Source organism: Salmo trutta, chromosome 35, assembly GCF_901001165.1.
Source record: "Salmo trutta chromosome 35, fSalTru1.1, whole genome shotgun sequence".
NCBI classification, from domain to species: domain Eukaryota; kingdom Metazoa; phylum Chordata; class Actinopteri; order Salmoniformes; family Salmonidae; genus Salmo; species Salmo trutta.
The window spans coordinates 27158437-27176471 of NC_042991.1; the positions used below are offsets into that span (position 1 = coordinate 27158437).

General features: G+C 42.3%; 1 protein-coding gene across 1 annotated transcript in view; it reads left to right on the forward strand.

The window, feature by feature from the left end:
• LOC115174968 (connector enhancer of kinase suppressor of ras 3) overlaps positions 1 to 18035 on the forward strand; it is a 45872-nt gene continuing 27837 nt past the window's right edge. Inside the window, exons 1-2 of the mRNA XM_029734043.1 lie at positions 1 to 302; positions 13278 to 13441. Of these exons, the coding sequence (XP_029589903.1) occupies positions 251 to 302; positions 13278 to 13441 (216 nt within the window). The 5' untranslated portion in view covers positions 1 to 250. The remainder of the gene's footprint in view (positions 303 to 13277; positions 13442 to 18035) is intronic.

An 18035-nucleotide genomic window follows, 5' to 3' on the forward strand; every position in this document is an offset into this window, starting at 1 on the left:
AATCGGACACTCCCGCCCCTTCTCATGTTTGCGCCGCTCCGCTGTAAACTTGTTGTTTCCCCACTTGCGATCGGTCTGTCATCAGGGCTGTAGCGGGAGAGGCGTGCGTGATAGGACTATGTCCATGTATGTTCGTAGTAGTTACATGTCTATTATGCCTACTATGTGGAATTACTGATTTTTCATTAAAGCTAACCTAAAAGACAAAGAAAAAAAAGCCGGTTCAATTTTAGAGAGCACCATTTCAAAGATGGATCCCATAACAAAGTGGACTTCTAAACAAGTTGTAGATTGGATAAGAGGTGAGTTGATTAGCCTTCCTAATTCTAACAAACACTGTTACCATTATATTAGCCTAATGTGTAATACATTTTTTTAATAGCCTATGTTTGTTTCACTTTAACTATATAATTCGTTGTTCGGCTATTGCATAGTTAATTGTCTGTTCATTAATTAATTGTCAAACTTTCTGCTTTAATTATGTTTTTTTCTCAGGATTGTTGGGAAGGGCCGTAAGTAAGCGTATCAATGTTAGTCTACACCTGTTGTTTACGAAGGATGTTACAAATACAATTTGAGTTGATTTGATTTTCATTGGTTTTAGTAAACAACAACGTTCAATTTAAAATTGCCCCTTATTGAGAATGTTGAGTGAGAATGAGTGAATAACAGTGTTACAAATAGCAATAAAAGTTGCATTTGACAGTCGGTATCTATTAGAAGCAGCCTAGGTGTCGTATTAATAGTTTGTAACATAGTGTTTTATTGCTTGTTTGGGCAGCTATTAAGTCTCATCTTTAAAGCCATTTTAAAATGACATTTGATGATGAAAGGAAATTGTGTGCCAACGGGGAGAAAGGTTTATGTTTACTTTAACGTACCTGTGCTCACTATGTGCTTTTGACAACCAAAGCTCAACTGTCACCTTCTAGGAACCCACTGGTAGGCTACCTTAAAAGGGTCAATCTGCAGTTTCTACACCAATTTTTTTTTAACTTAGAAATGAATGATATGTACCCATTGATTGTTGAAGAATATAACTCATGAATGCATCATGAGCTTAGTTCAACCCCATCAGAACCCAACATATAAGCTTGTTTTACTCCAATGGTTGTAAACATTGTAAATGTAAACAAACACTGTATAGCTGCAACACATGCCTAAAACTATCATTTTGATATCATGGATGGCCAGTCCTTGCATCCATAGCTCTGTCTATGAATTTGAGAGTGGTTAGTTTCTCTAGCCCCATCCCTCAGCTTTTTACCGAAACAGGGGTGGAGGGTACTTTGTTATTGTTTCAACTGCATATTGCCCCTTTCATCTAAATCAGCACATTTCATTCCCTATTATGCTTTACAAAATCCATGTCCACACTTGTCTCCATTGAATAAATAACCATGGCAGTGGATTTCAGGCATTATGAACCTACTCCTGTCCAGTCACATATGACAAAATAAATTCCTAAAATTCCTAATGCATCACCATGCGGAGTGGATTCTATTGTTGGCTGCACACTTCTCCCTTCTGTTGGTGATCACTAAACTAATGGAGGCAGGGTGACATCTTAGTGTGAAAGTCAGAGGCAAACTTCTATTGCCTTCAATATAACTCTGAATGTATCTATTCTAATGCCTTGAATTCAACTGTGTTGATTCCAATGGAATGGTGTGGGAAACTGCCTTTAGGGGATGTCCCAGCAACACTGAACCAGGGAAAGCCTTGCTTATGCCCTTACAATATATGCCTACCTTATTATTAGTTATAAATTATGAGTTCTGTTTAGATCAGACTAGGGTTGCACATTTTGTGGATTATTCAGAGGTAGAAACTTTCCGTGGGAATGAACGGGAATATATGCAAATTAATATGAATACAATTTAAATGTAGATGTTTTTTGCATTGGATATATTTACCATATCATATGATGATAGAAACAAACTTTTACCTTATCATAAGTAGACATAATTGCAAATTATTAAAACCTTCCAATAGAAATTTAAAAAACAATTTAGTTACGAATTGAACTTTAATTAAATGAGTTGCCTCTTCACATGGGATGATTTCACTGAACAACAAAAGAAAGGGAATATTGAATGACTGCCAAGAACCTTGCCCTCATCCAGGCCAAGGTGTTGAGACACGGTAGTGAAGACACCATACAGTAGGCCTTGTTGATCTCTGCACCAGACAGGATGCTCATCCCAACATACTTGGGGTCCAACATGTATGCTGCAGCGTGTATGGGCTTCAGGCATAAGTCTTCATGCTTTTTGATGTATTTCAGAACTGCAGTTTCCTCTGCTTGGAGCAACAGTGAAGTGGGCAGGGCAGTACGGATTTCTTCTCTTACATCTGCGAGCAGAGTCTGAACATCAGACAGGATGGCATTGTCTCCCTCAATCCGTGCAATGGCTATTGCTATAGGTTTCAGGCTGCTTACCACTCTCTCCCAAAATACATCATCCAGGAGGATCCTCTTGATGGGGCTGTCCATATTGGCAGACTGTGATATTGCCATTTCTTGGAGAGACTCCTTCCCCTCCAGGCGACAGTCAAACATGATAACAACACAACCCCAATGGGTGTTGCTGGGCAGCTTCAATGTGGTGCTCTTATTCTTCTCACTGTGCTCAATGAGGTAGATTGCTGCTATAACTTGATGACCCTTCAACTACCTAACCATTTCCTTGGCTCTCTTGTAGAGTGTATCCATTGTTTTCAGTGCCATGATGTCCTTGGGGAGCAGGTTCAATGCATGAGGGTAGGACTCCTCCACTTTAGACCAAGCAGCCTTCATGTTCACAGCATTGTCTGTCACCAGTGTAAATATCTTCTGTGGCCCAAGGTCACAGATGACTGCCTTCAGCTCGTCTGCAATGTAGAGACCGGTGTGTCTGTTGTCCCTTGTGTCTGTGCTCTTGTAGAATACTGGTTGAGGGGTGGAGATGATGTAGTTAATTATTCCTTGCCCACGAACATTCAACCACCCATCAGAAATGATTGCAATACAGTCTGCTTTCTCTATGATTTGCTTGACCATCACTTGAACTCTGTTGAACTCTGCATCCAGCAAATGAGTAGATAAAGCATGTCTGGTTGGAGGGGTGTATGCTGGGCGAAGAACATTCAGAAATCTCTTCCAATACACATTGCCTGTGAGCATCAGAGGTGAACCAGTTGCATACACAGCTCGAGCAAGACATTCATCAGCATTTCACTGACTACGTTCCTCCATTAAGTAAAAAAAACTTCTGATTCCAGGAGGACCATGAGCTGTTGCTATCGATAAGGTAGAGAAAGCAGACTCATCATTTACACCGCGAATAGAAGTAGAGGGACTTTTGTCAGAGGTTGCTTGTTGTGAGCGCTGAGGGAACTTTATGCACTTTATGCACTTGGCCAGATGATTCTGCATCTTTGTTGCATATTTGCAAATGTACACATCTTTTCATTCTTCTTTAGCTGCAGTGAAATGTCTCCACACATCAGATAGTGCCAGTGTATTTTCCTGTAAAGATTAGGAAAAAACTTATAAAAAAAAAACAAATACAATTCCATGTACAGATAAATAGTTAAGCAGTTGGATTAAACAACTCCTTTGTAAGATAAATGTTTTCAAATGTAACATGTATGGAAACAGGTGAATTAACACTCCTCAGTTATCAGGCTCAAGCAAGCTAAAACCCACATGGTAGCAAAAACTAACTAGCAGAAATTCTAAACAAGTTAAAAATGATTTAAACACACTTTGCTGTAGGCTACTATTTATTAGTTAACAAAAAATCATGTATGTCATATAAAATATATTCACCCCGCCCTGTGTTAAAATCAAAACTTACCAGAAAGCATGTAGTCCTTGGCCCAGACAGTGTAGTAGTGTGGGCTCAATAGCGTCTCATTAGTGTGCAAGATCTTGAGAATCAGCTGTACATGTGATGGAAGAATGCACAGTGCATGCAGAGGGTTGCAATTCCATTGAATTGGGGATAGTTTAACTAAAATATGCCACAAGACCTAGAATTGCTTTATGTGTATCCCACAAAAAAGGTTCACTGTTATAAGCTAACTTTTTTGATGAATTTAAGCGAAATTCCTCAAATTCCCGGGCTTAACTTCCCATGGAAAATTTCCGGGAAAATTCTGGAAATTTACTGAAAAGTTTCCGACCCTTTGCAACCCTAGATGAGACAGCATCTGTAGAGGATCTGACAGTACAGTACACACAACCCCTGCATGGCCATTGTGTCAGCATTTACGGCATGTGTTCATGTTGAAGTGTCGTTAAGCTGTGATTGATGCCATTATGATACGCTTGACCTGTTAGCAGCTCACCCCATTAAGAAGAGTGGAGCATCAGAGCCCCTTGAATTTGCATCCAGGAGATGGCAATGAAGGAAGCTGTCTTTATTCAGATGGTACTGCTGTCTTCCTTTAATTGTCCTAGGAGGGTTGTCCCAGTGAAAGAACCCAAGCCGTCTATCGAGGGCTGATGTGTTGCATGTTATGAATGCCATATGCTGCTAGTTTGGGGGCCGTCAATAATTCAGTTAGCTATATCTCAGATCTTTCTTGGCATACCTTCAAATGCGTGTAAATATAGTGGCATAATTTAGTGAAGCTGTCTGTCAGGTATTTAGGAAGCATCCTTACTGCTTGCTTCACTGCCTGGTATGGCAACTGCTCAGTCTCCGACCGCAAGGCACGGCAGAGGGTAGTGCGTATGGCCCAGTACATCACTGGGGCCAAGCTTCCTGCCATACAGGACCTCTGTACCAGGCGGTGTCAGAGGAAGGCCCTAAAAATTGTCAAAGACTCCAGCCACCCTAGTCATAGACTGTTCAGTCTGCTGCAGCACGGCAAGCGGTACCGGAGCACCAAGTCTAGGTCCAAAAGGCTTCTTAACAGCTTCTACCCCCAAGCCATAAGACTCCTGAACAGCTAATCAAAGGGCTACCCAGACCCCTCTTTTACGCTGCTGCTACTCTCTGTTTATTATCTATGCATAGTCACTTTAACTCAACCTACATGTACATATTACCTAAATTACCTCGACTAACTGGTGCCCCCGCACATTGACTCTGTACCGGTACCCCCTGTATATAGCCTCCACATTGACTCTGTACCGGTACCCCCTGTATATAGCCTCGCTATTGTTATTTTACTGCTCCTGTTTAATTATTTGTTACTTTTATTTTATATTTTTTACTTATCTATTTTTTACTTAACAATTATTTTTCTTAAAACTTCTTAAAGCATTGTTGGTTAAGGGCTTGTAAATAAGCATTTCACTTTAAGGTCTACACCTGTTCTATTCGGCGCATGTGACAATTTATTTTGATTTGATTTGATTTTTATAAACATATAAATAACCAGAGCATAATAATAGTAATAACAGGGAAATAATTGACAATGAACAGTAAAAAAGTAAATGTTTTATATATCCTGCCCCTTGTATATGAGACTTTGAAAATGCATAACTCGGATACAGTAGACGTAAACATTAGTGAGAAACACGCTCAGGCAAGTCTGCATTTTCCCGTGCTCTTCTGGCAGGTGCGATTATAGAGGATGATTGTGATTGATTGAAAATCAAGATTCAAGACTATAGATTTAGGTCATGCAACTCCCAATTCTGTTGAGTTATTTACTGAAGAAAAGAAAGGCTTACATGAATAACTTTGAAATAAGGGTTGTTATCAAGCGGTTATCATTATTCTATTAGATAAATATAGATTTGCCCTTTTGATATTTTTCATTTGGGCGTGACATAACACACTCACTGTTATCTTTTGGATAAGAAAGACTGTATGCATGACACTTCTTCCCACAGGACAGGAGCATCCAGTTTATGTGCTTGTTTAGAGGGAGGAGGAGGACTCCAAGGGTGTGTCCCAAAGGGCACTCTATTCCCTATATAGTGCACAACTTTTAGCCCCATGGGTCAAAAGTAGCGCACTATAGGGAATAGGGTTCCATTTAGGATGCAACCCAAGTTTCATCTTGGAGACACCTCAGTCTGCGTCATAAGACTCTTTCACCTTACCACCACAACCCTCTGCCATTAGTTGAGCTTATCAGGAGTGAACCCAAACAAGCCTCTGCCATTAGTTGAGCTTATCAGGAGTGAACCCAAACAAGCCTCTGCCATTAGTTGAGCTTATCAGGAGTGAACCCAAACAAGCCTCTGAGGAAACAGATCAACCTCCTCTTCCTGTTTCTTTTTGAATTGTTCCTTATTATTAGGGGCCCACCTGCTAACACAGTCCATAGGGTGACACATCACATACACTTACCTACCTGTTGCAGTTATGTGTGACCACTGGTCACTAACAACTACAAGGTCATGTTGTTTAAATTGATTACAGCTTAATGACACCACCAGAACGTCTTCAAAGTAATTGTATTGAATAAAGTAAGATAGTAATTTACATTTACACGTAACAGATGTACTGGCATGATGCTATACTAATGGTTGACCACATTATCACTACGCAGTACACACTAATGGTTGACCGCATTATCACTACGCAGTACACACTAATGGTTGACCGCATTATCACTATGCAGTACACACTAATGGTTGACCGCATTATCACTACGCAGTACACACTAATGGTTGACCGCATTATCACTACGCAGTACACACTAATGGTTGACCGCATTATCACTACGCAGTACACACTAATGGTTGACCACATTATCACTACGCAGTACACACTAATGGTTGACCACATTATCACTACGCAGTACACACTAATGGTTGACTGCATTATCACTACGCAGTACACACTAATGGTTGACCGCATTATCACTACGCAGTACACACTAATGGTTGACCGCATTATCACTACGCAGTACACACTAATGGTTGACCGCATTATCACTACGCAGTACACACTAATGGTTGACCACATTATCACTACGCAGTACACACTAATGGTTGACCACATTATCACTACGCAGTACACACTAATGGTTGACCACATTATCACTACGCAGTACACACTAATGGTTGACCACATTATCACTACGCAGTGCACACTAATGGTTGACCACATTATCACTACGCAGTGCACACTAATGGTTGACCACATTATCACTACGCAGTGCACACTAATGGTTGACCACATTATCACTACGCAGTACACACTAATGGTTGACCGCATTATCACTATGCAGTACACGTCTGCTAAATGACTTAAATGTAAATGTAAATGGTGAATCGCATACCGCATCAACAGATCCACAGATGACGCAATCTCAATCACACTCCACACTGCCCTTTCCCACCTGGACAAAAGGAACACCTATGTGAGAATGCTGTTCATTGACTACAGCTCAGCGTTCATCACCATAGTGCCCTCAAAGTTCATCACTAAGCTAAGGACCCTGTGCCTAAACACCTCCCTCTGCAACTGGATCCTGGACTTCCTGACAGGCCGCCCCCAGGTGGCAAGGGTAGGCAACAATACGTCTGCCACGGTGATCCTCAACACTGGGACCCCTCAGGGGTGTGTACTTAGTCACCTCCTGTACTCCTTGTTTACCCATGACTGTGTGGCCAAACACGACTCCAACATCATCATTAAGTTTGCTGACGGCACAACAGTGCCTGATCACCGACAACGATGAGACAGCCTATAGGGAGGAGGTCAGAGAACTGGCAGTGTGGTGCCAGGACAACCTCTCCCTCAATGTGATCAAGACAAAGGAGCTGATCGTAGACTACAGGAAAAGGCGGGCCGAACAGGCCCCCATTAACATCGACAGGGCTGTAGTAGAGCGGGTTGAGAGTTTCAAGTTCCTTGGTGTCCACATCACCAAGGAATGGTCCAAACACACCAAGACAGTCGTGATGAGGGCACGACAAAACCTTTTCCCCCTCAGTAGACTGAAAAGATTTGGTATGGGTCCCCAGATCCTCAAAACGTTCTACAGCTGCACCATCGAGAGCATCCTGACCAGTTTCATCACCGCCTGGTATGGCAACTGCTCGGCATCTGACAGTAAGGCGCTACAGACGGTAGTGCGTACAGGACCTATATAATAGGCGGTGTCAGAAAAAAGCCCATAAAATTGTCAGAGACTCCAGTCACCCTAGTCATAGACTGTTTTCTCTGCTACTGCACAGCAAGCGGTACCGTAGTGCCAAGTCTAGGTCCAAAAGGCCCCTTAACAGCTTCTAACCCCAAGCCATAAGACTGTTGAACAATTAATCAAATGGCCACCAAACTATTTACATTGACCCCCCCCCCCCCCCCCATTTGTTTTGTACACTGCTGCTACTCGCAGTTTATTATCTATGCATAGTCACTTCACCCCTTCACTTCACCCCTACCTACATTTATAAATTACCTCAACTAACCTGTACCCCCGCACACTGACTCGGTACCGGTATCCTCTGTATATAGCCTCGTTATTGTGTTACTTTTTATAATTTTTAATTTTTTACTTTATATTTGGTAAATATTTTCTTAATTCTTATTGAACTGCACTGTTGGTTAAGGGCTTGTAAGTAAGCATTTCACGGTAAGGTCTACGCTTGTATTCGGCGTATGTGACAAGTAAAGTTTGATTTGATTTGGTTGACCACATTATCACAAAGCAGGACACACTAATGGTTGACCACATTATCACTACGCACTAATGGTTGGCCTGAACTGACTCACTCAGAACCATACATCCTGGTTACGTGTTACCATTAGTTTCTCTGACGTACATAGGAACGTAGATAGGAGAGGCTGTTATTCATTTAGTATTATTATTATGACTCAGTTTTATGTCCAATCACTCCTCAAAATAGCAGGGCATGGAAACTTCTCTTCAGTGGCTGAGTCTCAAATGGCACGCTAAAGTGCACTCGGTCTCTGTTCAAAAGTAGTTCAATATATAGGGAATAGGATGCCACTAGGGACACAGTGTCCCCATCCAGTTTATATCAGTCAGAAGAAGGGTTTCCATGGGAACAAACATGCCATTAATTAACCCTGTTACAGTACATAAGGCAACCCTGTAACCTGTTTGCTACTCTCCAAATGTTGGAGAGATCTGTGAAGAGTAGGCACTGTCTGTCACTGGTTGTTTTGAATAGGATAGGCTACTATTACGCTAATTCTGGATTTTTCCCAGAACACACACACACACACACAATTGTTTTGTGCGGTGAAGGAAATCCTTTTTCCTCATGAATCTGTTTTCCTGAGATAGGGTGTTTCCTCTCCTTTCTGAGTGGGTTAGTGGAGTCTATAAATAGTCTGAATGCTTTAGAACCACTGTCAATTCCTTTCGATTGACGACCACCACCACCTCTGTTCTGTTGTGAAGGATGAAGTAAATATTCCCTCTGTTGACCCCAGCTCTGCAGGTCCAAACTCCACTCATTTATTGCCTATCTACCCCAGACGGCACAACACGTGCCTTTGTGTGATGGGATGAACAAGCCAGAGGCAGCGTTCACTTCAGTTCAATGTCCAATCTATCAAACCTATTAAATATAGACAGGATGCATGCTGCTAGCTTGTTAACGCACATATCACAGTTGGTTGGTTAAATGTTACCGCTCACAACACAGTCTAGCAAAACACATCAAAGATGGTTTACTAGGCAAAGAAAGTGAAACACTTGAGGAGGAAAGCAACCAAATTCTGGATGCGTCTGGGTTTTGTTTGTTTTGATGTTTCTGATAAATGATTAACTGGATTTTTCTGTGGAATGTGATTGCAGCCTGAGTCATGCACAATAGTTTACTGACCTCAGCCATTTTCTCAGATGAGGAGGTCAATATTCATACACTCTTAGAAAGAAATGTTCTTTCTAGAACCAATAAGGGTTCTTCATAGGAGAACTCTTTGACGAGCTCTTTCTGGTTACAGGTAGATAGATCCCTTTTGGTTCCTATGGGGATAGCCGAAGATCCATTTTGTTGTAAGAGTGTAGGAACTACATGGTTCATCCTGTAATGGGGTTATTTCCTTCATTATAAACAGTTCAAGACTACTTTATAACACTGTTTTTGTGAACATGCATAGAGAAGAGATAAAACATGATCATTGATTTTACTGGTCAACGAGGGAATTCAGAGTTCTAATTTATCAAGTTCTTATCAAGTTCTGTCTCAAGTTGGAGCCATTTGTAGAATCTTGGGCTATTGTCAACTGTCAATAGAGCAGTGAAAACAATTAAGATGCTTCTGTCTGTTAAAGAGGTTGGTCAGTGTAAAAGCAATAGAGTCATACAGTGCTCCTGCCTTTTGTACACAAACGACTAGCCCACTGTCAGTTCGTTGGTTGTGAGGCCAGAGGGCCAGAGCTGTGAATACTTCATGGGAAGAAGGATAGTAAAGAGAGAGAGGGGTAAAGAGAGAGGCCTTGCACCATTCCCTCAGTTGTAACAAAACCTTGAGAAACTACCCCCCCCCCCAATACTCTGCTATATACTTGTTAGCCACAGGATTTGGGAGTAGGTCGGGCATGATCTGTGTCCAGATTAGAAGACTTTTCATTTGGCTGACTGTTTTTTGGCGTGTTTTCACATGTGAAATGTACAGTGTGTTAAGGGGCTTTCACACTGAGCGGATGTGTTAAGGGGCTTTCACACTGAGCGGATGTGTTAAGGGACTTTCATACTGAGCGGATGTGTTAAGGGCCTTTCACACTGAGCGGATGTGTTAAGGGACTTTCACACTGAGCGGATGTGTTAAGGGGCTTTCACACTGAGCGGATGTGTTAAGGGGCTTTCATACTGTGCGGATGTGTTAAGGGCCTTTCACACTGAGCGGATGTGTTAAGGGGCATTCATACTGAGCGGATGTGTTAAGGGCCTTTCATACTGAGCGGATGTGTTAAGGGCCTTTCACACTGAGCGGATGTGTTAAGGGACTTTCACACTGAGCGGATGTGTTAAGGGGCTTTCACACTGAGCGGATGTGTTAATGATCTAAGAGCTGCTGCTACATGTATCCATTGAGAGAAGATTAGATTGTTGCGGTGGTGGTTGTGCACATTATGTGAAAGCATGACAAACAAACTATACAATTGTACAAGTACAATTTGATTCGGCTAAGGGACAGCTAGTACACAAACAATGATATTTTGCAGCTTATCAGAAGTTAAATAGTTCTGCCTTTTTGCATCACTAGGCCTACTTAAATAACCGGAATTAGCTCCATTTGTGCTTCACTCATTTCCACAGCAGCCTATATACAGATGTAGGATCTTCATTTGATCACCCTGTTACAGGACAACTTTCCTGCAATGCAGTACATTTAAAACTTGTAGTGTATTTGAGATTTTAAAAGGCTTCTGAAATTTCAGACTTGATTTTCCCTAATGAAAAATGTATCAACCCCTACAAAAATGTCCATTAATTATAATCAACATGATAATTCACATTTCTTTTTGATGCAGGATTATTTTCCTGCTGTAGCAAACTGGGTAAAATTAAGATCCTAATGTACGTCTGTATCGACATCCAGCTGCACCAGTTGTTTGGTGTCTTTTTGAAGGTACAGTATACTGTAACTGATAGCAACATACTTTCCCTGGTCACAGATCCCTCAATGTAAATATTTAATGTGTGTGGGGACGTCTTTGCCTGTAACCATAGTGACTGTTAAGTCATTAACTCTTAGCTGGAATAGTCAAGTCTTTCTTTTTGAATAGCGTTCCTAAAGCAGGAAGACAGGGATGTTTTGAAATATTTCATCATTGTAATCCACACTAAGCCAGAGTTTAGTTGGGGTTTGAAGTTTGTCCCAACATTGGACTGAGCCAAACCCCAAGAAGGTTGAGGTTAAATCTAGTTCAAGAATGATACAAATGTTTTATGACTGTAAATGAATTTGAGAATCTTGCATTACTTTTGATGGGCTCTGGCCATTTGGGATTCACCTGTTGTGTGTCATCATTAACAGGTGATGGGCTGTGTAGCGTGACACTGGCTGGTCCTCTCTTGCTGTTGAGAGAGATTATTGCCCTCCTCAGGTGTCTGAAACGTGATCCTGCATGCTAGTTACCTTATCCCTTCATCACAGCCTTATAGACAACACATAAAGCCTTGTCAGCTGACCCATGCATTACTTTCCGCCCACCTACATCTCCACCCAATGGCACAGGGCTAATGTCTTTCCCCAACCATTTAGAATGAGCATTTCATCTAATATTTAGCAGTTCTATCCTCGTGAAAGGTCAAAACACTTAGAAACATTACTTTGGTTGAGTAAAGATTAACCAGAGTGCTTTAGTGTAACAACACAGTCATTAGCTTGTTACATGCTAGTTAAGAGGCGTCTCTGCTCCGTAAACTCTGGAGATCTGTCCCAAATGGCACCCTATTCCCTATGCCCCCTGGTCAAAAGTAGTACACTATGGCACCCTATTCCCTATGTCCCCTGGACAAAAGTAGTGCACTATGGCACCCTATTCCCTATGTACCCTGGTCAAAAGTAGTGCACTATGGCACCCTATTCCCTATGTCCCCTTAAGAAATAAGGTGCCATTTGGGACGCAGTTTCAAAGTGAGTCATCTGTGGCGTAGCACGGCATTCCAAGCCAAACGGAGCAATGGTTGTCTGGGATTTTAATGGTCCCATGTGGTGGCAGTTGCTTTTTTCTTCACTATTTACAAACATGTCCGTTTTGGGGACCAGTTGCTAATGCCGTTTGGGTCAGAAGGTCTGAACAACAGATGAGATGCTGTATGTGATGGTCATAACTGCTGCTGCTATGTGCACGATGTGGAATTTTGGGTGGTTAGATGTGTGGTCACTGGTGGTCAGAGATCAGTTTGATTCTGGGTGGCTAGATATGTGGTCACTGGTGGTCAGAGATCAGTTTGATTCTGGGTGGCTAGATATGTGGTCACTGGTGGTCAGAGATCAGTTTGATTCTGGGTGGCTAGATATGTGGTCACTGGTGGTCAGAGATCAGTTTGATTCTGGTTATTGCTGGACAGTGCTATCCTGAGAAATGCCTGAGTGATGGACTGGTAAACAGCTTATATTGACTCACTACCAGTGTTTTCTTCAACACTTGTGTGGTATCATAACAGGTCTTGGACTCTGAAAGAAGCTCTTTGTCTTACATCTGTCTCTCTCTCTCCCCCTCTACCTCTTGCTCTCTCTCTACCTCTCTCTTTATCCCTCTACCTCTCTCCCTCTACCTCTTTCTCTCTTTCTCTCTACATCGCTCTCTCGCTCTCTACCTCTCTCTCTCCCTGTCTACCTCCTCCCCCTCTCTCTTTCTTTCTATCTATCTCTCTCTATCTATCTTTCCCAGGCCTGGACGACAGCCTGCAGCAGTATGTCCCGTACTTTGAGCGTGAGAAGATTGACGGGGAGCAGCTGTTGAAGATCTCCCACCAGGACCTGCTAGAACTGGGTGTGACCAGGATTGGACAGCAGGAACTGGTGCTGGAGGCTGTCGACCTGCTCTGTGCTCTGGTTAGTAGTCTAATAATCACCACACCTCCCACACACACACCTTCCTTCATATCCTATCAGAGCATAAGGTTTGGTCACACTTTATTTGAATAGTCCCTTAGGCGTATATATGATCTACAGATGTCAGACTATCAACCAACGTCATGTCCAATCATCCATTCAAATATAGCATAACTATAGTTTGATCATGGTTTGATCGTGTGTCAACTTCCCGTTCCCATGTCCCAAATGGCAATGTCATTTTAGGTCACTCTAAAAGTGGGAATTAGATCAAAAAGCCACATTACAGCATGATAACATTCATGCCCCTGTAATTTCCAATGAACCTGGTGAAGTGATAGTGTATGGGGCTGGATGTGTGTAGTAGGCCTACTGATAGTGTATGGGGCTGGATGTGTGTAGTAGGTCCTACTGATAGTGTATGGGGCTGGATGTGTGTAGTAGGCCTACTGATAGTGTATGGGGCTGGATGTGTGTAGTAGGCCTACTGATAGTGTATGGGGCTGGATGTGTGTAGTAGGCCTACTGAGTCTGGGTGGTGCTTCTGATACTAGCTTTACTTCTGATAACTTTAGTTAAGCTGTAACAGTGAGTTGGTCAGTGCATTGTGCCAATGCCTTGGTATCAAGTGGCTTTGACATTTTTATCTTATCTTGAACTACCATCTTGTTTTTGAGCGTCCTCTTGAATAAACAGTAAAAAGAGTAAACATCAAGAGCTTGTTGTGCATTCGGCAGAGTGATTGTTATTTAGCCCAGAACGAGCCCAGAGCGAGTCCAACTTGAGCGTGTCCAAACGGCCCATGGATGGGAGAGGCTGGCATTGGTCAGGACACAGGGATTAGGGAAGAATGTCCGGTCAGCTGCCTCTCTCTCTCTCTCTCTTTCACACACTCTCTCTAACTCTCTCTCTTTCTCCATCTCTCTCTCCCTCAGTCTAAGCGTGTCCAAGCGACCCATTAATGGGTTAGGGTTAGGGATGAGTGTGTCGAAGCGGCCCGTGAAAGTGTTAGGGTCAGGGTTAGGGATGAGTGTGTCGAAGCAGCCCATGAAAGTGTTAGGGTCAGGGTTAGGGATGAGTGTGTCGAAGCAGCCCATGAAAGTGTTAGGGTCAGGGTCAGGGTTAGGGATGAGTGTGTCCAAGCGGCTTTTCGATACCGTCAATACTGTTGAAACTATTTCTTTGAAGTTTTACTATATATTTTTATATTTGTAGCTACTTTTTATGTAAGTACCTGCAGTCAACTTGTGCAATACTTTAGGAGATAAAGCAGATCGCGTTCTTCATTTCATCTGTCACATTATTTTACATTATGTAGCTTATCATAGTTCCCCATAACAGTTGAGCCAGTCACATGTTTGTTTGTAAATAGCTCAATGGGAGAAAGCAGGAGTCCAGCTGTGTATTGACAGGGTTTTATAATGAAAGTGAACAGTGCTTTTTTTGCTTCAATAGAGTAATTTATATGACGTGCAACTATAGTTTTCCTTCACAGAAAATACGTTATTGCAACACATTCGGCAGAATATAGCTTCATTTTCATCAGATGGCAACAGAAGTGCAACGCTATTTGGCTGGCGACCACACAAGCAAAAACGATGCATGTCCATCATATTTCTGATGTTTATCATAGAAAGAATGTAGCCAGCTACATTTCCTAATGTTTTGTTTAAAGTTAACCTTGCATTTTACTGGAGAAAAGTTGTCTGGCTACACCGAAAAAAAGTACTGGAGAAGACTAGCTCCACATCAGTCTGAGCGCTGTCTGCTGATAGAATGATGGAGAACAGTAGCTCCACATCAGTCAGAGCGCTGTCTGCTGATAGAATGATGGAGAACAGTAGCTCCACATCAGTCAGAGCGCTGTCTGCTGATAGAATGATGGAGAACAGTAGCTCCACATCAGTCAGAGCGCTGTCTGCTGATAGAATGATGGAGAACAGTAGCTCCACATCAGTCAGAGCGCTGTCTGCTGATAGAATGATGGAGAACAGTAGCTCCACATCAGTCAGAGCGCTGTCTGCTGATAGAATGATGGAGAACAGTAGCTCCACATCAGTCAGAGCGCTGTCTGCTGATAGAATGATGGAGAACAGTAGCTCCACATCAGTCAGAGCGCTGTCTGCTGATAGAATGATGGAGAACAGTAGCTCCACATCAGTCAGAGAGCTGTCTGCTGATAGAATGATGGAGAACAGTAGCTCCACATCAGTCAGAGCGCTGTCTGCTGATAGAATGATGGAGAACAGTAGCTCCACATCAGTCAGAGCGCTGTCTGCTGATAGAATGATGGAGAACAGTAGCTCCACATCAGTCAGAGAGCTGTCTGCTGATAGAATGATGGAGAACAGTAGCTCCACATCAGTCAGAGCGCTGTCTGCTGATAGAATGATGGAGAACAGTAGCTCCACATCAGTCAGAGCGCTGTCTGCTGATAGAATGATGGAGAACAGTAGCTACACATCAGTCAGAGAGCTGTCTGCTGATAGAATGATGGAGAACAGTAGCTACACATCAGTCAGAGTGCTGTCTGCTGATAGAATGATGGAGAACAGTAGCTCCACATCAGTCAGAGCGCTGTCTGCTGATAGAATGATGGAGAACAGTAGCTCCACATCAGTCAGAGCGCTGTCTGCTGATAGAATGATGGAGAACAGTAGCTCCACATCAGTCAGAGCGCTGTCTGCTGATAGAATGCCCATTCATGAATTCTCATCTGAGTTGAGAAGTGCAACTGAAGCACAAAATGAGTCTGATGCCGAGCAGAAATTACAATTAGAAGCATTTTACATCTACATTTACAAAATGCAGGAAGATATTTCTTATGCGTTTTATATATATATATATATATGCACTGTATATATATATATATATATATATATATATATATATATATATATTCTGGGTTAACCCGACCCCTAAATGTAACTTGCTAGTTATCTAAGTAAGTGGCTGAATTAATAAGGTGATAGGCATCATATGGTGTTAGCTTTCTGGCGTGTTTGAGAAGTCCTTTGGATGAGTCATCTGTACAGCTGCCACTATCTTCATTTCCTTGCGTTTTCTCTGGGACATTGAGGCATTTTTTTTTCTTTTGGCTCAATCAAACAATGCCTATGAGGTTAAAGTGTAGACTGTCCGCTTTAATTTGAGGGTATTTTCATCCATATCAAGTGAACCGTTTTTGAAATTAGAGCACATTTTGTACATAGTCCCCCCATTTTAAAAGTTTTGTGACTCTACAAATTTGTTGGATGCATTTCCTTTTAGTTTTTGTTGTGTTTCAGATTATTTTGTGGCCAATAGAAATGAATGGTAAATAATGTATATTGTTATTTTGGAGTCACCTTTATTGTAAATAAGAATATAATATGTTTCTAAAGACTTCAACGTTAATGTGGATGCTACGGATAGGCCTGAATGAATCGTGAATAATGATGAGTGAGAAGGTTAGACGCACAAATATCATACCCCCAAGACATGCTAACCTCTCACCCTTACAATAACAGGGGAGGTTAGTATTTTTGGGGGTATATAACTTTTCCTTCAGGATAATCATGGTAGCATCCACATTCATGTAGTAGTGTTTAGAAACATATTCTATTCTTATTTACAATAAGTGACCTCAAATTGACCCCAAAAGGGGTATATTAGATTGCATATAAATGCAGGAAATTAGCTTTAGATGCCCCAACCATTTCTGAGGGAAGACCCCCAGATCCCCGCCAGGTTATTTCCCCCCCACTTCTAAAACCAAATTTGTACCCCTGGTTGTGTGTCCAAGCAGCCCACAGATGGGATAGGCTAGCATAGGGAAGACTGCCCGGTCTCAGTCACTCTTCTCCCTCTCTCTCTCTCTCTCTGCAAAAACAGGTTCTTAGATTTGAAACTGAAATATCACATTTACATATGTATTCAGACCCTTTACTCGTTACTTTGTTGAAGCACCTTTGGCAGCGATTACAGCTTCAAGTCTTCTTGGGTATGACGCTACAAGCTTGGCACACCTGTATTTGGGGAGTTTCTCCCATTTTTCTATGCAGATCCTCTCAAGCTCTGTCAGGTTGGATGGGGAGCGTCGCTTCCCAGCTATTTTCAGGTCTCTCCAGAGATTTTAGATCGGGTTCAAGTTTGGTCTCTGGCTGGGCCACTCAAGGACATTCAGAAATTTGTCCCGAAGCCACTCCTGTGTTTTCTTGGCTGTGTGCTTAGGGTCGTTGTCCTGTTGGAAGGTGAACCTTCACCCCAGTCTGAGGTCCTGAGTGCTCTGGAGCAGGTTTTCATCAATGATCTCTCTGTACTTTGCTCTGTTCATCTTTCCCTCGATCCTGACTAGTCTCCCAGTCCCTGCTGCTGAAAAATATCCCCACAGCATGATGCTGCCACCACCATGCTCCACTGTAGGGATGTTGCTAGGTTTCCTCCAGACATGACGCTTGGCATTCAGGCCAGAGTTCAATCTTGGTTTCATCAAACCAGAGCATTTTGATTCTCATGGTCTGAGGGTTCTTTAGGTGCCTAATGTTCCACTCTACCATAAGGGCATGATCGGTGGAGTTCTGCAGAGATGGTAGTCCTTCTGGAAGGTTCTCCC